Raw genomic sequence first — 21,749 nt, forward strand, 5'->3', positions numbered from 1 at the left:
CTCATTTATGCGGCGGGTGCCCACCATGCATTGCCGCTGTGATAGGCGGGTGCCCACCCCACGTTTTGCCAAGGAAAAGAATCACCGCCACTACCTGGGACCGGGGAAACAGGAAGCCAGGCAGCCTGCCTGGTTGGAGGAGGAGCGGGCCGAAAGGGAGGCACCGGCAGGAAGACCCAGGCAGGAGCCCACCCCGGGCTGGGACGTTCATAGAGGCAGGAAGTCATTGGTGATGTGGCCAAGGCATAGTAGAGAAGAGCGGGACTCCCGTATGCGGAGGAGAGCCCCGCATGCTGCTCGAGAAGTCCGGAAGTGACGCATGCCTGAGCGGGACTCCCATGAGATGGAGAGAGCCCAGCGGGCACCACAGAAGTCGGAGCTGTGCGAGCTCCATTTCAACCTGAGGATCTGCATTGGGGAAGAAGAGGGGCGGGACTCTGGACCCCGGAGCAGCCAGAAGAAGACCTGGTGGAGTGGGCCCGAAGCACATTGTCCGTGCCTGCCCCCGCCGCACCGGTAAAGACGAGAAGGCTCCAGTGAGGTCTGCAAAGAGGGACCTGTTGCAGCACATTGCTGGTGCCCAGAACCTGTGGAGTCACCCCCAGAGAGCCTGGTGAGTGGGGCTCAGTTGTGCAATGGTCGGGAGGTGTGTTGGGGTACATTGCCAGTGCTCGCCCCCTGTGGTAGTGCTTGGGGCACCGTGAGTGTCCGTGCTGATTTCCCAGCTGCCTTGCTTGAGAGTGGGCAGCTGCAACGGAGGGGCCATTTCTGTTTCTGAGGAGGGGCAGAGTGCACCCCAGGCCCAGCACCTTGCACGCCGTGAGTTCCCTACATTTGCTGGAAACAGGCAAAACTTCTTCCCCTGTTAAAGAAGCCTGGCCTGGATCCCCTAGCCACCTCCAGCTATCGTCCGATATCGATGCTCCCGGCTCTTGCGAAAGTATGCGAAAAGGTCGTATTCAGGCAACTGAACAATTTTATTGAGTCCTCCCAGGTCCTGCACCCGGCACAATCGGGGTTCAGGGCTGCTTTTAGCACTGAGACGGCCCTGGTGGAAGTATCAGAGGCCAATAGGGAGTGTCTGGATGAGGGCGGCAGGGCGGTCCTGGTTTTGTTGGACCTATCTGCCGCCTTCGATACGGTGCCCCATACTCAGCTGCTGACGAGGCTGGCAGAGGTGGGTCTGTCGGGCACGGTCCTTGCCTGGTTGTCGTAGTTTTTGTCGGATCGGATGCAGCAAGTATGGTTGCCTCCACACGCCTCGCTACCCAAGAAGCTCACCACTGGGGTGCCGCAGGGCTCGACTTTGAGTCCTCTGCTGTTCAATGTTTACATGACCCCCTTAATCTATCTGGTGGAGCAGTGGGGAGCGAAAATAATGGCGTACGCTGATGACACGCAGCTGCTGTTCACCTGGCCTCAGGATTGTCTGGACGCCTTATTGGTCCATACTTGTCTGTCTCACGTCTTTCGGTGGCTTGCTTCAGCTCACCTTAAATGTAACGAGGACAAGTCGGAGATTTTATTTTATGGTAACTTCCCAGCCAATTTCAGAGATCTTATCTGGCCAAGTGATTTCCGGTGCCCTAGCTCTCTCAGAGGCCCGGCAAAAAACTTGGGGGTATGGTTCGGACAGGACCTTAAGTTTGAAGTTCATTTAAAAAAACTTACTGGGACCTGTTTCGCTACCCTCAAGTCACTCAAGAGGTTCTTTCCGCTTCTCCATAGGGAGGCGAAAGAGACTGTTTTGCGGGCTCTGATCCTGTCAACGCTCGACTATGCCAATGCATTGTTCAGTGGTCTCCCTGCATACCTCATAAAAAGATTGCAGACTATTCAGAATGCGGCTGTGCGACTTCTGTTTCACCTCCCGAGAAAAACCAGTGTTCATGCTCAACTCCGTAAGCTTCACTGGCTCCCAGTAGCCCATCGCATTTTGTTTAAATCGCTGGTCCTGGTCCTGGCCTATCGCGCCCTGCACCAACCTGGGCCTCAATACCTGCATAAAAGGTTCACTCTGTATGCCCCTCTCCGATCGGCTAATCTGCATCTGATGACTATCCCCAAAGTCAGATACGCAAGATTGGGCGGTCAGTCTATTTCTGTTCAAACAGCTCGATCATGGAATTCCCTGCCGCTTTCTTTGAGAACAGCACCCACACTGGCGGGATTCAAAAAAGGGCTCAAAACCCATTTATTTAATCTCAGTATTTAATTTCTTTCTTGGATTGGTGCCTCTGGTTAAACTCACATATCGCACCAGGATACTTTGCAGTAGCAGAGCGCGCTACAAAACATTTTATAACATATAACATTGGCAGCCAGAGGGCCAGTGAAAGGTCCTACAGTAGAGCCCTGACTTTGCTGGACATAGGGCATTGGAGCCCTAGACTAGGCCAGTTGGCCTGGGGGATAGGTTTGCTGTTGGTAGGGCACAAAGCCCTAATGTGATGCCCCTTTAATCATGTGTTTATGCCTAAAGATATGGCTATGAGGTCTAGGCGTAATGTGATTATTGCGTGATGTTATGCCTACAATGATGTATATATAATGTGATTTATGCACCATTGTTTATGCCTCTAATGATGTCTATGCTTCTTACGAGATTATTGCATAATGTGTTTATGCTGGTGAGGCCTAGTGCGTAATGTGTTTATGCTTTGGATGGTGTCTAAGGCTAATGTGATAATGCTTAGGTCATTATTGTACCAGTAGTTACTGGTTGTGGTTTATACTTACTTACCTGTTCTGATGGTTCTGACCGTGGCCCGATTGGCCTGATCCTGTATATAATTCCCCTGTGAATATTGCATAGTGCCAGTTGGTACAGTGTAAATGTGTGATTATGTTTCTAATGTGTTTATGATAATCCAAAGGCTATTTTTGACATAACCTTGTGTGGAGTTTCTTTTGTAGTGTGCCTAGTGTGTTGCTGCTTTACACATCACCCCCGGGATAAGCCTGACTGCTCGTGCGAAGCTACCAAGGGGGTGAGCAGGGGTTATCTTCAGCGTGTAACTTCCTTGCCCTGACTAGAATGGTGGTTTCTGCCTGGCTTAGGCGCATACCCTTGCCAACCAGAATCCAATTTCTAACAGTATAGATTAGGTTTTTTGACTTCTCTCTATTAAGTTGTAACAGGGCAAGAATGACTTTCATTGCTTGGTACATCCTGGGGATCAATGTGCCAGTGTAGGAAAGAAGATGGATTGCAAAACATAACATAGATTGTCTGCCTGTCACCAGGTGCCATGACTATTGAAAGAATTGTTGCCCCTGCACAGAGTAAACCTTTTTATGTGCTGTCTGATAACACTAGCCAGCTTCCACTTTCTTTTAAATAAATAACTCATAATAAAAATGCATACATAAATATAAATAGGCAACAGGACTTTGGGTGAGACCTTTTCAGCCTCTGGCCTGTTCCGGCGCCCTTTCACATTTTGATTCCACCCACGTCAGCATAGGAGCAGTGGGTTAGTTCATTTCAGCCGGTGTCTCTATTGCACAGTAAGTGGTAACATTTTCATGATCACATTTGAACATGTGCTTGGAAATGAATGTTCCCCAGTGCCATGGCTGGTAAAACAGTTATTTTCTTTTCCATGTTCCTTTTGACACCTCCCCTCCACTTTAATGTAATTCCTACTCCATTTACCTATAGAAGTTTTCACTATTTTTGCTCACTCAACTGCCCCATTGACTCTCAGTGATGCATGTCAAGTTGATGGGTGAGCCCACTAAGTAACCGCAAGGAGGGGTGTTTTGTGTTTAACCCACCTTTGTGTGTCCCTTTCATCTAAGCCATGCCGTAGGGGACAAGAGGCAGTAAAGGACCCTGAGGCGTAACCTCTACGGGCAAAAAACTACCACTAGTGTGCCCAAGTATTCATTGCCAACATCACAGCGTGACATTTTGCATGTTACCAGGCCGGACTATATCCCACCACAACAACTGGAGACAGGGCGGACTGAACACGCCACCTAACCTCGTCTCCCTATCCATCACCCGCCTCTCGCGGCTGTTGTGCGGCTGTCCTGGTCCCGGCTCTTCACCTCAGTGTTGCGCAGCATGTCTTCCTAAGTCGCACCAGAAGGAGTTTCGCTGTTTGGCCCCCACCCTGCCAGCAAATCACGTGCGCAGCCTCTGGTGCAAAGCGCTGTCTCCTCCTGGCATCTTGTTGAGGTGCTGCAGCTTCTCTCCTTCATTTCATCAGCCCCCGGTGCAGGCACACCACATCTCCTTTGGTCAGTTCTGTCCTGCTGGTGAAGGGGCCCTGCAGTGTTTCTACAACATCGATGGCACTGGGGAGTCATGTCCAGCTATCCCTCCAGCCACAGTTTTTTTCCCTCTGGGAGCCAAGAAGCCTCCTGCCTACAGTCTAGTTATTGCCTAATTCCCTGTACAAAAGTACAGCAACCTCAGGTTGGTGTTATCTGTGCCTGCATGGCCCCATCCAGACCCACTTACTGTTGGTTACACAGGAGAGGTCTGCTACATGTGAACTCTGCACGCCCCACTGTGTTCTGCTCTTTGTGGTGGTGGCTGTGTCCCGGCTGGTTACTTGTTGAAGGGGGAGGAGAACTTGTGTTGCAACTTATCTATGAAATCACCATAGCCACCTGGAGAAGACACCATGGCAGCCATACCCCCGTAAAACTTTTTCTAGTTGATGGTCCCCCTGTCTGCTCAAGCTGCAAAGTGGAAAGAATGGATGGAGCGCCTGGAGACCTAGTTTGCAGCTGTGGCATTAGACTCTGACAGGCAACATCCTACGTTTCTGCGTTTGGGAGGGGCAGCTCTACACAAGTTGGGAAAATCATTTGTAGAAGCCACACTGCCTTTCACATATGGCATGCGGAAACGATCTCTAATGGCACACTTCGAACCATTAGCAAACCCTGACTATGAACGCTGTCTACCCATCAGACAACAACCTGATGAGTCAACAGACACTTTTTTGCCCGCCTGAGAGACTGAGCTAGTACCTGTACATTCACAGATAAAAAGGACGAAATCCAAGTGCTATTTATACAAAGGAGTTCCTTGGCAAAACTGAGAGAAAACACTCTTCGCGTTCCAGAAATGCCCATGACGGACATGCTAATGATGTAGAGATCCAAAGAACTGTCCAATGTGTGAGCAGATAACATAGAGGCAGCATTGCAACACCAAATCAAGACGGAAGCCGTCAATGAAGTAGCTACAGAAAATCCTGAAAAAAATGAAAACATGCATTAAGTCCAATTCTGCACCCAAGAGATGCTGTTTGTATGGTGGTCCTTCCCAGGAAAGGTGAAAGGACAATGTCTGGCAATGCCCTGCACATGCCAGATATCCTAGAGGATGAAGGAGACATGGATGATAATGACATCAACGGGCAGTCCACATCATACATGCCAAGCAACCAGAAGGATACCCCTGAAAGCACATCCTCAAATGCAATGTACTCCTCAGTGGTCATCAAGTGAAGGCGCTGATCAATATTGGAGCATCTAGTTAACATCAAGGCCTAGTCAGTGATGCTGTCACTTTCTGTGTAACCTATCTTCTGAGCCATCTCAACGCAAGTGTTCACATATGGGTCCACCTCACCACTCCCTTTAGCTGAAGTATTCACAAACAAGATTGCCCATTAATCTCACTCTACTCATGCCAAGGTGTATGTCACCAAAGGAGGCTCAGGGATGTTGCTAACCTGTTGAAGTACAGAATGCCTTCAACTCATACCCTCCGCCCTCAGTGTGCATCAAGGAAGCGTGGATGATTTGGTGTAATTCCGTTCAGCAGTTCGGGCTGTAGTAGTGTCTAAAATCCTTATGGGAATTTGTATGGGGAATATATGTTTTGGGACCCGCCCCTTTTTCTCAGCCCCCGCGTGATGGATCACCATGAAATTCAGGACGGCAGCTGAAGTCAGCATCATCGCAATTTTGAAGATGACAAGCAGATTCCTCAAACTGTACCAAAGGTATTGGCACAACAATAAATGCCCTTCTTATGGAAACAAGGTCCTGACTTCAACTACCTACTGGTGACCTCCAGTAAGTGTCGTTTTCCTTCAGCATCTGCCACTGCCTTTGTGATTTCTCAGGCCAGGCGACACAAAGGCTGAGTCAGGGATTGCAAGGAGCAAGCCAGGGGTCACAGCTTCAACCCCTGTCGACCAATAAATGACATCCATCATCGTCTAGATCGTGGACTAATCACCAGAAGTGCTGGAGTTTTTCTGGGAGGCAGTCTGGGGCTGTGCTTGCCTTCCCTTTCAGACAGAAAACCTGCAAATGGATGCAAATTAACGATAACATACCCACTGCAGCTCGAGAACACTTACTGTTTAACTACATTACAGGGGCGTAACACAGGCCCCCGCAGCCCACGCGGTGCGGGGGGGCCCGATGCTCTAGGGGTCCCCCTCGGCACTGCACTCTGTCCAGAGAGCTCCTAATTGAGCCCGGAGGGGGCCCCTCTACATACCTTGCAGGCAGGCCCCCTCAATTTTCGTTACACCAGTGCCACATTACATTTCTTATCACCAGGGAATTAAGCATTTCACATTTTTACAGACAGCCTCCTTGTTTTTAGAGATAGAATACTTAGTGCTACTGGTGGAGGTCCCTGTCCCCAATAAAAAAAGACACTCCACATGCAGTTAGGTACCCTTTAAAAAAGATTTCCCTAACATCCCCAAACCACAGTTTCAAAATAGGTCATTCCTGTAGCCATTATCAGTTCTACTGAGCAACAGTCTTTTTACCATTATTAGCACCAGGATGGAATGGGAAAAGGAATTATCACCCCAGTATGGTGATTGCAGAGGGCAGGTGCTTTCTACAGGTGCAAACATATTTTTGCTGTGGAGAAAAAAGAAGACAAATGCAGTTACCCAAGTGGGCCAATTATTTTGATGCGGATTTCCACGCTCTGAAGAATTCCTCCCGGTGTGCATATGAGCCCACTGAAATGTTCATATGACATTCCAATTAGTACCCCTGGAAAGCTGTGCCTAGAACAGCTTTCCGGACATTAATGGAAATATCGGATGATGCCCAAAAAATAAAAGTAGGTTAACACAGACATCTAAATTCCTGCCCGTTCTTTTACATTTTTATTGGTGAATAATCACCTATTCATATATTCATTCCAGTCTCACTTTTCCTTAATCAACCAAATATTGTGTTTGTTTCAAATTAAGTATCTTTTAGTTGTTTGAATATAATTTTTTTTGCTGAAATCTTTTCTTGCATTAAATCTTTTTTGACGATAAGCTGTTTGTGAGGTATTCCTAACAATTAATTCCATGGACCAGATACCATATGTAACTTCGTAGATTTTGATATATTCAGAACTATGGGGCATATTACCAAGCAATAGCGATAATTATCGCTATTGCTTGGTTATAGAGACAAACTTTTACCGCTGAGCTGCGGCGATTTTTATCGCAGATAAACCTTGGTATTACCAAGGTTTATCGCACATGCGATAAAAAACGGCCGCAATGCATGAATATCGCTGAAAAGTCAGCGATATTCATGCATTACCGAGCTAATGCTCTTAGCCATGTTATCCACCTCCCATTGGATAACATGGCTAAGAACTGCTCAGGGCAGGTGTTAGCTTTTGGAGATATTCGCGGTTAGCGCGAATATCTCCAAAAGTTGGTAATAGGAGATAGCGATGTTAGCGACTGTTTCCAGTCGCTAACATCTTGGTACGCCCACTTTGCATGTCATTAGTGATAAATATCACTGACATGCAAAGTGGGGCCCAAGATGGTCGCTATCTCCTACTAGCTGTCGCTAACTGGTGTTAGCGACAGCTAGGTAATAGGGAGATAATTTTATCTCCGCTTTCTTGGCTTTTAAAGCCAAAAAAGTGGAGATAAACCCCCTTGATAAAATGCACCTATGTTTAAAAAAATCATTGGTATCCCATATTATTTTGATTTGCTCTTACCCAGGTCCCTAAGAATCTCAAGTTTGCCACTTATTGCAACCTGTAATGAGTGGGAGGTTAGAGTCTCCTGGGAGATAACACATGGGTTAGCCATTCATCCCTTGCTGTGAGCAGACATTCTAAACTGTGACTCTGCCAAGTATTTGAAAATAGCTAAGGGACGAACTCAGATTTGCCACTGATTTGGTATCAGGTCAATTTAATTTTTTAACATGTTCCTTGCCTTCGGTTGCACTTTCATTCCAAGTATACTTTAGGGCAAGTTAAATATCCCCAAACATTGCAAATTAGCTTTCAAATTTTCCAGGTAAAATGTCAGTGCAATTACAATAGTGGATGCCCTACGATTGAAGCTGAAGGCAAAAACATTGCAATTCTAAATATTGCCAGTGTTTATTGTTGTGCTCTGCACTCGTAATCGCTAAATAAAATCCATCCAAGTGCTACAGAACGTAAAATAGAAATGGAATGTGGTATTGACAAAACCCAATACGAGTGCTACTATAAAAAATGCATATGTCTAATTACCAGAGTATTATGGAGTCCACCGGAAGCACTGAAATCCCCCTGGAATAGGATCATATAGGGGTGCATTGAATTAGTTCAAAGTGACATGTCAAAGACGCAGTTGAGTGGGATTTACTACTGCAGGTTTCAACATGCAATATTTAACAAACAACCACAAGATAAAAGAAACAATGTAATATGTTGGGTTGTCTTTCCATTCTCTGGACACCTAGAATCTTTGTACGTCAAGAGAATGAAAAGAACATTGGTGAGCTGGGATTCTGGAGACAGTTGATCGCTGCCTAAAAGATTATCAGTCGTGTTTTCTGCGTCCTGTTAACACATGAATAAATATACTTGAAGATCCATACCTGCCTCTGTGAGATATTTACACTGGCGACGGGCTGCCAGTCAACAGGACCTTCACATGTGTGAAGCTGATGTCCTGGCCATCCACGTTGTCCCGTTGGCGCTGGGACTCCGTTTATGCTTGGGACTTCCAACATCATTCCTACTGCTGAACTGTTCTGGTTTTCGGGTAAGGCGCATCATTTTGCGGCTTGGGACTCATCCATTTTGTGCCTTTTTTGCTGAAATTGCGTTCCCTCCAACCGCCATCGTTATTAGCGCGAGCGCTCTCCTCCTTGTGCATTCTTCCCGATGCGGTTCAAGGTGATCCGCACAACACGTCACAGCGCTTATGTTCGAGTGTGACGTCACGACGCCTACGGTAGTGGCCATCTTGAAACCAGGCATTTTCCCATTGCCTGCAACGTTATTTCGCAAACCGGCATTATACATTGATGCAAATCTCAGTGATTTGCACACCCATTTCGGAATTAATTAATATTACTAAATCAATTATTTTATAAACTTGGTCAACATTTGTAGTGCCACCTTTGGTGATCTGCACACCAATCAATTATTAATAAACCATTCAGTAACCTGCGATTATTCCTAATTTTGAGCAATTTGTGCACTACCAACTTCAGTGATCTGCACACCACCTCCTTAGCTAGCATTTATTGTGCTGTCTTTGGTGATCGGTGTTCTGCACATCAATCAATTATTAATATATCATTCAATAACCTGCAATTATTTATAATTTTGAGCAACTTTTATAATATCTAATTCGGTGATCTGCACAACTCTTTCTAAAGCTAGTATCAATTGTGCTGTCTTTGGTTATCGGCACACCATGTGTCTGCAACAATATTCATATTATTTCAACCATATGTATTATTGCTCACTTAATTTATTCTATTTGCTTCCAGTATAATTGATTATTTTGCTTAACCGATTTCTATATTTTACCATTAGTGTTGACCACGGTGATCCGCACACCATTCATTTCATTTTAATTTGCATGTACCATTTTAAAGTATAATATTCTTTTACAATGTTACAATCTATTTCTCCACCAGCACCTTTTGTACCTAATCCTGCTTCTCCTGCAATTGATTCGGAGAAATGGAAAGAAGGGTTTGAAGCTTATCTCGAAGCTCTTGATGGAGAATCCTTTACGTGTAAAAATAAATATGCTGTTTTAAGACATTATTTAGGCAATGAAGGCTGTGATATACTATAACACATTCCTAAAGTGAATATCATCATTAATAACGGAGAAGGTGATAATGTAGTGGATGAATATGCTACTGCCATCAAAAGCTTTGGATAACCGCTTCAAAGCTTGCAAAAACATTACAATGGAAAGACATAATTTCTATAAAAGGGTTCAATTACAAGGTGAATCTGCTTCAACATTTGTTGGTGCTTTACGCATTCTTGCTTCTTCTTGTGCATACCAGTCTTTCAAAGAGGATATGATTAGGGACCAATTAGCTGAAAACACAAATAACAGAAAAGTTCAAGATGCACTTCTATCCAAACTTAACCTGACTCTAAAAAATGCCTTAAAGATCACTTCAAGAATCGAAAGTACTTCTTCGTACATGGAGCAAATGTCTTTAACCGACATAAGTAACCAAAAGCTGTGTGCAGTTAAATCCAAATATAAAAAGTCTAAAAATTTAAAAGTTAAACCTGATAAAAAAGTACCAGCACTACATCAAGCAAAACACTTATATGTTGCAGATGTGGTAGCACTACTCATCTGGCAAATGCCTTATCATGCCCAAACATTGATAAAATGTGTGTCAAATGTTCCAAGAAAGGACATTTTGCTGAAGTTTGTCATTCTAAGAAGAAAACATCAATCAAGAAAGTACACAACATAGAACCTTTAACTGAATAAAATGGGTTGTCCAGTGAAGAAGACAACATTTTCACTATTGTGGACATGAACTGTGACAAGGGTATTTGGGGTATTAATTCCCAGGGTCTTAAAGGGCCTCTATGTACTATTACAGTGAATGATATAAATATACAAATCAGCAAATTCTGGATCTCCATTCACTTTGATAAGTGAATCACTCCGGAAAAATTACTTTCCAGAACAAATTCTCAATTCATCTTGTGTAGATCCTATTGGTTATGGTGGAAAAAGTATTGATGTGATTGGTGAATTTAAGGCTGATTTTATGTTTAAGGATAGTAAATCCACAGGTGTTGTATATGTAGCGAAAGATGAAGCATGTCTCCTCGGATGGGGAGATCAAGGTAATCTTGGTATTATACTAGATCCAAATAATGTCCAACAAGTGATATTGAAAAAAGATTTCTTACAGGTTCAATCCGTTCAACCATGTTCTTGGGAGACACTATATCCAGAAGTATTCACAAAAGCTTTGGGTCTTTTCAAGTGTTTCAAACACATGATCAGATTATCTAGTAATGCTCAACCAGTGTTACACAAAGTACGAAAAGTGCCCCTAGCCTTACAATCTGACTTAAAGAAAGAATTAAGTAGATTGTGTGCATGCGATGTAATCAAACCTATTCAATCCTCAGACTAGGTTGCTCCTGTGGTTTTAGCTAAAAAAGCTAATGGCAGTTTACGCATGTGTGTGGATTTACGCGATTTCAATAAAAATATATGGATATATTAACATCCACTTCCCAATATCACGCAGATGACATTCACTCTCAAAGGTGCCAAGTTCTTTAGTTTATTAGATATGTCATCTGCGTATCATCAGATCGAACTACACTCTGCATCAGGGTACTTTACTGCTTTCATTACTTCTTAAGGCCTTTTTCAATTTAAACACATGCCTTTTGGGTTGGCCTCTGAGTCGGCCGTCTTTCAGAGGGTGGTTGAAAGTATGTTTAAAGGTATGCCTGGAGCATTAGCTTTCAAAGATGACGTTTTAGTGTATGGTGAAGACCAGAATCAGCATAATAACAGACTGTGTAAAGTTTTGACTTTGTTAAAATCAAAGGGTGTCACTCTTGGTTTAGACTAGACAAATGTAAACTCAATTGCACTACTGTGGACTATTTAGGGTACAAGTTATCAGCTGACGGTGTGTAACCCAAGCACAGTTTGGTCAAAGCCATTGAAGTTTTCGAGATTCCTAATGATACGGAACAATTGAGATCTTTTATGTGTCTCATTGAATTTTATTCCTGCTTCATTTCCAATCGTGCGTCTAAAACTTTTAACATAAGATCCCTTCTCAAGAAAAATGTTTGTTTCTCTTGGAATGATGTATGCACTAAAGAATTCAATTCTGTTAAACATGAGGTAGCTCATGCTATTCCTCCTAAAGCTTTTGATCCTTGTGACAAAACTATTATCACGAATGATGCCAGCCAAAAAGGTTTGGGTGCCGTTCTTTAACATACTCATTGTATTTGCTTCAAGGAGTTTGCATGGAGATGAATCTTTTTATTCTGTGATAGAGCGTGAAACTCTCACTTGTTGGTGGAGCATCACTCATTTTAGGCATTATTTGTGTGGCTTAAATTTTGTAGTTCGGGTCGATCATAAACCACTTATCGATCTTTTCACCACTAAAGGGGGAGGGAAAGCAACCCCCAGAATTGCAAGATGGCAATTCAGACTTATGGAATACAATTTTAGCATTGAATATGTACCTGTAAAAAATAATCTTCTTGCTGACTGTCTATCTAGGTTACCATCGGACAACATAGATGAAGAGATCAAGGAAACCCATGAGGATTTTGAATTAGTTTGTTGTGTCTTTGATCAAGCTGAGAGTGTTATTTCAGAAAGAGAGAGGAGAGAAGCTTGAAATGTTGAATTTGTTATGTCAAGGATGGCCTCACAACTTTGACAAGAGTAATTGTGCTCACAAGTACAAGCATGTTTTGATGAATTATCTACTATTAATGGTCTTTTGTATAGATTATCTTCATTAGTTGTACCTGAAGCCATGAGAACAAAGTTCCTAAATTGGCCCATTAGGCCACATAGGTATGCGTGCCATGAAAAGAAGGATAAGAGAGAATTTTTGGTGGCCTGCTTTAGGCGGACAGGAAGAACATTTTGTTAGAGATTGCATGGAATGTGCCATTAGTGACAAGTCACAAGTTACATGTGTTTCTCCATTGAAGCTATAGAAGTTCCTGACAAACCTTGGTTCAAGGTTTCTGTTGATATTATTAGCCCTTTGAATTTATGTGCCAATTCATTTGAATATGGCATTATTCTTATGGATTTTCACAGTCACTGGCCAGAAATCAAGTGGGTTAAGTCTGCTGACTCATCTTCTATTATTACATTTATCAAGTCACTTTTCATTAGGGAAGGTGTTCCGGAAGAACTTCTTCCTGATAATGGCCCCCAATTTGTTTCAACTCAATTTGAAGAATTCCTATGTTCTGTTGGTATTAAACATATTTAAAAGTCAATTTATCACCCAAGAAGCAATGGTGTTGTGGACCGATTTAATAGTGTCATTAAACAGAACGTACAATTAGCTAAAGCTAGTGGATTAAATTGTAAGACTGAAATTGAAAAACTCCTATGGGCTGTTCGTACTACCCCTAATTCTGACCCTAATGTATCTCCATTTGTTTAGTTAAGGGGTCGCATACCTTTCTCTAAACTTTTGAGGAGATGGATGGGTGATGTGGAGTTTGTTGTGTCCAACGATAAAATTGATGATGTTGGCAGGAAACGTTTTTTGCACAAAACAAATATGATTAAACACAGTCCAATACTGTTTCTAAACAATTGAATGTTTGTGTAGGGGACATGGTGAGGGTGAAATGCTCTAGGATTTTACCCAAGGGAGAATCCAAGTTGTCTGTTATCAAGAAAGTAGAAAAGTTAATAAAGGTGCTGTTAAATTGGATGATGGTAAATGGTGGAGCAAAGGGAAGATAGCAGTGTCCAAAACAGGTCTGAATATTCAACCTGATAAAAAAAATAATAGAGACACAAATTCCACTTTCCGTTCTCTGTCTTCCAGGACCATCAAATTACCTTCCAAGCTTCATGATTATATTTTGCATTAAGTCTTATACTTTTTCCTACAGTGTTTCCATTTATGTTCAACTTCCAATGTTCATTTTTTACTGCCTGTGATTGTTTTGTGTTATTGGTTTACATTTTTTTGTAGGGGGAAAGATGTGTTGGGTTGTCTTTCCATTCTCTGGACTCCTAGAATCTTTGTACGTCAAGAGAATGGAAAGAACATTGGTGAGCTGGGATCTGGAGACAGTTGATCCCTGCCTAAAAGATTATCGTTCGTGTTTTCTCTGTCCTGTTGACATATGAATAAATATACTTGAGGATCCACACCTGCCTCCGTGAGATCTTTACATTTGTAAGCCAGTAATGTACTAAAATATGACATTAATATAAAATATGATAGTTATAATAGAAATAGTTATGTATGAGTAAACAAATACATAACCAAATTTTGCACTAGCAATGTAAACTCTAATTCCTAGAAGATTAACACCAAGGGCCAAATTACGAGTCTTGCCGTCCGAGGACCACAAGACCCACGGTGGCGCAGCAGTGGTGGTCCAGCCACGGCCACACGGGTGGTCCGAGTGACCTTTGAGGACTAGGTGGCTGGATTGTAATTGAATCGCCAGCTCTGCCAGGGAACTGCCGATCCCTGCAGTGGTGTGGCAGTCAGGGGCTATTGTGGTGCTGCAGCACTGTCATGCATAATACAAGGTTCAGGACAGCCAGCGGTTTCATGGATATGTTTCCTCCATGAAAAGGTTGGTGGTGCTAAAACAAAGAGGCCTTACAGGATCCCTGTTCACCCTCAGCCTGGGTATGCAGGCAGAGGGGCACAACATGTGCCACCCTGTGTGCATTCAGCCAGGTTCCTGTATGGCATGGACATTTGAGTCCATGCCGTGCAGAAACACCGTGTGGCATTCCCATTGTCGTGCCTCTTTCAAAGGCACTGCCACTTTTGAAAGACGCACTGCAGTGGGACTGCCACACCACCTGCCCGCCAGACCACAATGTTACTTGTAATACGGCGGACAGGTGGCAGGGACTCTTGGTTGTGCAGGGTTGCAACAGTGGCCACCTGCCCTGCAATCAGTAATAATTAGGCTGCTGGCTGTCCTGAAACGTGCAATATGCATGGTGGTGCCACAATGGCACTACCTGCATATTGCATAGCCCCTGACCACCGCGCCACCGCCAGGAGATGGCAGAGCCTGCGGTTCAATTATGGTCTGCCCGGTCAAGTCCTAATAGGGCAGCCAAACAGCTGGTGTGGGGGTGACTGGACCACCACCGCTGCGCCACCATGGTTCTGGTGGTCCTTGCACCACCAGACTCGTATTTTGGCGCTTAGCAATTTTAATTAGGTAACTCTTTAGAATTCAAAGAATTATCCTAATCTACACACATATATAGGTTTTCCATTATTACTCAAATATATTTTCTCAAGACCTGATATGTCTGCTTTGTTATCCAAATGTCCAATTTCTTTTTTGTTTAGACACCTATTTGTAATTAGGTGGCATCTAAGAAATAGTACAGAAAATTCCTTAACTAACTGGCATTTCATTAACATGTGTGATAACCCTCTGCTGCATCTGTAACAACAGTCAGCCTCAATTATGCATAATTTATAGATTTTATTTTGAGCCATAATAGTTGCATAAGTATCTTTGTTGTAATTTATATAATCTTATATTGGGGCCAACAGAGTCAACAGATGCCTTCGCTACAACGGAGAAACCTGGTAAAAGTGCATAAAATCTTGACATTCAATCCCTCCCTACAAAACAGAGTCACTGCCTCATGACTCTATGCTCACATAAGTGAGTTATAATATTCACATTTTCTCTGCATTGTAAATGTGCCACAATAGCTTTTCTATCAATATTTGCATATACCACGATATATTTAAGTTCACTGACATTGACGATAATTGGTCTACACCACATAAAGCTGCAAATAGATAAATAAAATGAATAAAACAAAAATATTTTGACTGTATTCCAGCAAAGTAACATTTTAATTTGCCTTAGTTGGACTCTGTTTGACGCTAACGGGTTCTTGTTTACTTTCCCATGATAGGTTTCCAGGATGTACATGTGATGATTTTCGTGGGTTTTGGCTTCCTCATGACCTTCTTGAAACTATACGGCTTTGGAAGTGTTGGCTTGAACTTCCTCATGGCTGCCTTTTCAATTCAATGGGCCATTCTGATGCAGGGTTGGTTCCATTCATTTCAAGATGGGAAGATCTTAATTGGAGTGTCAAAGTAAGTCTGACTCGCACAAAGTGTACAAAGGAAACCAATCCATATATGACATTTTGTGGAATTTCTGTCAGAGGCCATACTGTTAATTTAGTATTTTCTATTCTAAAACCCCACCTAATATCAGGAATGCAATCTACTATCACATATGTACAGACTTTTGGTAATTTGCACAAAAGGAGTGTAATTGTATGTTTGGAGTACAGACTATCACACAGGGACATAGCGGAAAATAGTGCAGCAGGTGCAGTGGTACCGGGGCACAGGAGTTTAAGGGGACCTCTGAACTTCAATTATGGATCTTTTTTAATAACCAACCAGATGGCAAGGGGCCCATTTTCTTTGCTAGCACCAGGGCCCCTGCCACCCATGCCACACTACTGATATCATAAGATGGAACCCTCATTCGAAGTTTCATTCTAATTTGCATTTAGGTTTTCTAGTCCACACTGGTGTTGCAAGATTAGCGCTAATACTTTCTGCCAGGTAAAACTGATGGAATTTGAAAATTACCGGAAAATTATTGGTAACACCAATTTCCTCGTACTATCCAGTAATATAATGAATCATTTGCAATATCTCATTACTTTTGCATCCAGGCATTATTAATCTCCATTGTGTTGGTAATTTTGTGTGGAAAAATAATCACACCAGTGTCCTGCATCTCCAAGAACTAGGGGGCATATTATCAAGGAACGACATTAGAATTATCGCAGCTTCAGCTGCAGGAAACTGCCACTAAAGCGGCAATAATGGGCTTGATAATATGCCCTTGAGAATTCCAATAGAAGCCCATGTTCTGGTGTTAACATGGGCTTCTATTGGAATTCTCTACGGCATATTATCAAGCCCATTATCGCCGTTTTAGTGGTAGTTTCCTGCCGCTAAAGCGGTGATAACTTTAACGCTGTTCCTTGATTATATGTCCTCATGACAAAAATCAAAAAGGGAAGCGTAGAGGTTGAGATAGAATCACCCTCCTGAACGGTTCATATAAACATAAGGATTCTATCAATGTGTGGAGGTGCAAGATATTTTTAAGGATTTTTTCAAAATTTAATTGTAGTGAAGTGATAGACTCTCTCTTAGAGATGGAAAGATGAGAGCACATGTGCTTGTTTAAAATACCCCTCACACACTAAAAAAATCCGTTAGTGTCATGCTTCATCATAGGGGTCTTCCCGTCCCTATAACGGGGCGGGGCGTGCTACGACCAGACGGACTACGCGGGAGCACTATAAATGTGACAGAGCTATGTGTAGGTGCAGTGATGAGAAGTGAAGTGTAGGGATCTAACTAGTGAATGCAAAAAAATACAAAAATTTAAAAATTCCCTGGCTAGTAGAACAAATACACTTTATTGGAGTCTCTGGCTGGGAATGTTAAAAAGGGGATGTAGGTAGAGCAATTACTGACTACCAAGTCGACATGTTTCATAGGCAGTCCCCTGCTGCCTACTCATCAGGACCAAATCGTGATCCCTACTGTAAATAGCTCAGTTCTAAAGAAGTAGGCCTACTGTCCTACAAATATACCGGCAAAAATAAGCTGGATATTTGTGCCTCAGGGCATGAGCTGGCCCGGGTGAAGCAAGGCATCAAAAATAAGTGCCAAAAAAAGGTGACCCTTGGTCTCTGTAAAGGAAAAGGAGGAAAACGAGGGAGAAAGCACAGACATATTCATGTCGTTACTGCTGGTCATGAAATGTGCATCGTTAATACGCCTTGATATTCACAACCATAGCCAGTTTGGTAGGATTCGTCATGCTAGGTGCAATTACCTTCACCACAAGTTTGAATATATTAATCAAAATGCACCTCTTGTTGTTGGACAGTGTGTTCGACATTTTGTCCAGAACCATCCAAATGGACGTGGTTCATTCATAACCCATCACACATACATTAGTGGCTCAACACATTCATACATCCGATCCCAAAAGCATCAAAAAGGACATATATATTTCGTATTTTCTCAAGATAGATATTCTAGAAACAGTATATCGTATTTTCTCAACATAATTATTCTAGAAGTAGTGCCAGTGAAGATGGTCATTAAATACACTCGTTATATACATACTTTTCGGTAGTTCTCTCAGTGCCCCATGAGCTGGCAGGAGGAGGAAGATTAGCGCGGTCTACTGAAAAATAAATGTAGCCGCCCCCACTGTTAGATGTGGTTCGTTCGTTTTCTGACAGTGAAATGGCCCTGTGACCCATTTATTAAAGACTCGGGGTCCGAGTCTATCACTTACGTTACCGGCTCGAGCAATTCGCCTGGCATTCCTACCGTCCGAGCTCCGAGGATAGGTAGTCGCTCGTCTGCCGGTGGAGTTATATTGTGCCATTGCCTTCCGTCATGCTCATTGCTACGCGGGGAAACGCCCAAAGTGAAGACTAGAATGGGCAAATCCAAGATGGCCGCCGCAGAACGGCTCAATGTGAGGATTGCAACCAATAGTCTTTTTACGCTTTCTGTGGCCAGCGTGAGGGACCCGGATTGCCTTAATACAACTAAATGCAAATTGTATTCTCGTGCTATGCCTCATTATTAAATGCTATGCCTCATTATTAAATGCTTACTCTTTGGTGTTCACAGGTCAAAGAATAAAAACGTAATGTATAATCACATTTACAGGACACCTCATTGTTAATGCTTGCTCATTGGTGTTCCCAGGTCAAGAAATAAAATGTAATGAATAATCACATTTTCAGGAAACGAAATGTTATCACTCTGATTATCATGGGTCAAATTTGTCATTCAGCAGGTGGGTTTTTGCGCAGGGTCCAGTGTTATTGCATTCTTGCTAGGTTGGTGTAGCCCAAGGGTCACAGGAATCAGCTCGCAGATTACCCAAAAAAAGCAGATAGAGTCATTATGTATCTATTACATGAGGATAAATGGATGTGGTTCACACCTATCCCCAAGGTATGGCATTGTTCCAGAGTTCATGCATACTGATTACATCAGGTTGGGATAATGGCTTCAGAAAGACCCGGGGGTCACAGCTGTCCCCAAGGTATGTCATCGTTCAGTCCCTTTTTATGGGATTGGATGCGAAACACCCATCTCTGTTCTTTTTCCAGGAGGAACCTCTCGTTATTCACTAGCTCAACTACAGTCCAAGATATTTCGCCAGGTTTATGGTTCATCTCTAGGTAGTGATTCGTGAGTTTCGTGCTGGTCTTCTTGCATTTAATGGTGCTCTTGTGTTCACCTATCCTGACTTTCACTGCCCTGCTCGTCATACCTATATACTCCAATCCGCAGGGGCATGTGATTAGATAGACCACATTGGTACTATTGCAGTTGCTGAAGCCCCTTTGCTCCCAAGTTGTTCCATCACTAAAGGTCAGATTATTGCTTTTCTTCGTGAGACAACAGACTTTACAGTTTCCGCATGGATGATGACCATGTACAAAGTCGGGATTCTTCTGCACAGAATTGCTGTTTGCTTTTGGTCTAGTGTGGACTAAGGCATCCCTTATGCTCTGTGCTTTTTTATGAGAGAACATCGGTTTCGGTATTTGCAACCCACCACTATTTAGAATCTTCCAATTCCTGTTGATAATCTTGGTCACTTGATTCGAACAGGTATTATAGGTGGTGACACAGATGGGTCTCTTCTCCTCCTCTTTCTGTATTTTTTCTTCCAGAAGGCTCTCCCGGCAGTTGTTTTTTGCCCGTTTGTATGCCTGGTCGATGATCTTATCTGGATACCTTCTGGCTTCCAGCTTTTTCTTCAGATCTTTAGACTGCAGTTTGAAGTCTCCAATTTCTGTGCAGTTCCTGCGGAGACGCAGGAACTGACCATACGGGAGATTATCCCGCAGATGTCTCGGGTGAAAGCTGTTGTACAAGAGTAAACAGTTCTTCGAGGTGTCCTTGAAATGAGTTGTCGTCCTCAGTCTGCCTTCTTTGGGGAAGATATTCAAATCCAAAAATACCAAGTTGCTGTTGGAGGTGGTACTGGTGAACTTCAAGTAGTTGTCTTGCAAGTTCAACCAGCTCAAGAATTGTTTAGAGGTCCTCTCATCTCCATCCCAGATGATCAGGATGTCGTCGATGTATCGTTTCCATACTTTGATGTTGTCTCTGAAAGGGTTGTTTGGATGAAGTATTTTAGTCACTTCTAAGTGGTGCACATATAAACCAGCTATGCTGGGAGCAAATGTGCTTCCCATACTACAGCCGTGTTTTTGTAGATAGAGGGTACCTTTGTGCTCAAAGAAGTTCTCTCTAAGGGCTAGGGAACAGCATTCCATCACCACGTTACGTGGTGTTTGGTATTCCCAGAAATCCTCAAAAAGGACATCTTCCACAATCTCTAGGGTAGCATGATGTGGCAGGCTGGTGTAGAGACTCTCTACGTCACAGCTGATCAGTAATTGGTTGTCGGGATCAAAGGTGATGTTTTCTAATAAGTTCAGGACATCCTTCGTGTCCCTGAGATATGTTGACGTTTTTTGAACAATCGGTCTGAGGAAAGCATCTGCAAACCTCGACAGAGGTTTCAACACTGACCCAATACCAGATACGATGGGTCGTCCTGGAGGGTTCTGTAAGTTCTTGTGTATCTTAGGGAGTGTGTACAGATACGGGGTCCTGGGGTTCTTTTGACATAAGAATTCTCCCTCCTTCTTGGTGATCCAACCGTGTGTCACAGCTTCCTCTACCATTGTTCTGATTTTTGTTGCTATCCTCTTTGTTGGATCCGTGTGGAGAATTTCGTAGTTTCTTTCATCTTCCAACAGTCTCCTGCATTCTGCATCATACTGGCTTGCATTTTGTATGACAGTAGCGCCGCCCTTGTCAGCCGGTTTGATCACTATACGTTTGTTGTTGCTCAACTCCCGTAGTGCCTGTCTTTCTGCATTGGTCGTGTTTTGGAAGGTACTTCTTTCCCGTGGGTTGATGTCTTCGAGTTCCCTCATCACCGACTTTTCGAAAGTTAGTAATTCGATTGGTAGAGTATTATTCATCGGTGTGAACGTAGATTTTGGTCTAAGTTTGGTATCACCAGGTTCAATCTCATCTTTTTTGTCTTTGAAGAAGACTTGCAATTTAAGACGTCGCATGAACTCCTGGACTTCCTTGCATAGATGAAACTTGTCCATGTTAGCAGTGGGTACATACCCCAAGCCTTTCTCCAGTACTGCATTCTGTGCTTCCGTGAGTTCACAGTCAGAGAGGTTTACCACCAGACTTACTTCTGGCTCTTTTTGGCGCCTGTCATGCTTCTCGTGGCTACCCGTGGAGTTTCTTCCTCTCCTATATTCCAGTGTACGGAGGTACCCCTCCGGTTTCTTCCTCTCGTCTGTCCCTGGCGCCCCCCTAAAAAAAGGCGCCGATTGGTCGAAGTAGCCATAATCCTGTTGTTGATACCCCCATACGGCAAAACACGACCAATGCAGAAAGACAGGCACTACGGGAGTTGAGCAACAACAAACGTATAGTGATCAAACCGGCTGACAAGGGCGGCGCTACTGTCATACAAAATGCAAGCCAGTATGATGCAGAATGCAGGAGACTGTTGGAAGATGAAAGAAACTACGAAATTCTCCACACGGATCCAACAAAGAGGATAGCAACAAAAATCAGCACAATGGTAGAGGAAGCTGTGACACACGGTTGGATCACCAAGAAGGAGGGAGAATTCTTATGTCAAAAGAACC

The 21,749-nt window shown here is 43.4% G+C and overlaps 1 protein-coding gene across 2 annotated transcripts in view; it reads left to right on the plus strand.

Moving 5' to 3' along the window:
* Positions 1-21,749, plus strand: part of RHCG (Rh family C glycoprotein) — a 401,798-nt gene that overhangs the window by 169,875 nt on the left and 210,174 nt on the right. For both annotated transcript variants that reach the window (XM_078683199.1, XM_078683198.1), the window contains exon 2: positions 15,894-16,080. In XM_078683199.1, coding sequence (XP_078539325.1) covers positions 15,894-16,080 — 187 coding nt within the window. The remainder of the gene's footprint in view (positions 1-15,893; positions 16,081-21,749) is intronic.

The sequence above is a fragment of the Lissotriton helveticus genome, chromosome 3_1, assembly GCF_964261635.1.
Source record: "Lissotriton helveticus chromosome 3_1, aLisHel1.1, whole genome shotgun sequence".
Lineage (NCBI taxonomy): Eukaryota > Metazoa > Chordata > Amphibia > Caudata > Salamandridae > Lissotriton > Lissotriton helveticus.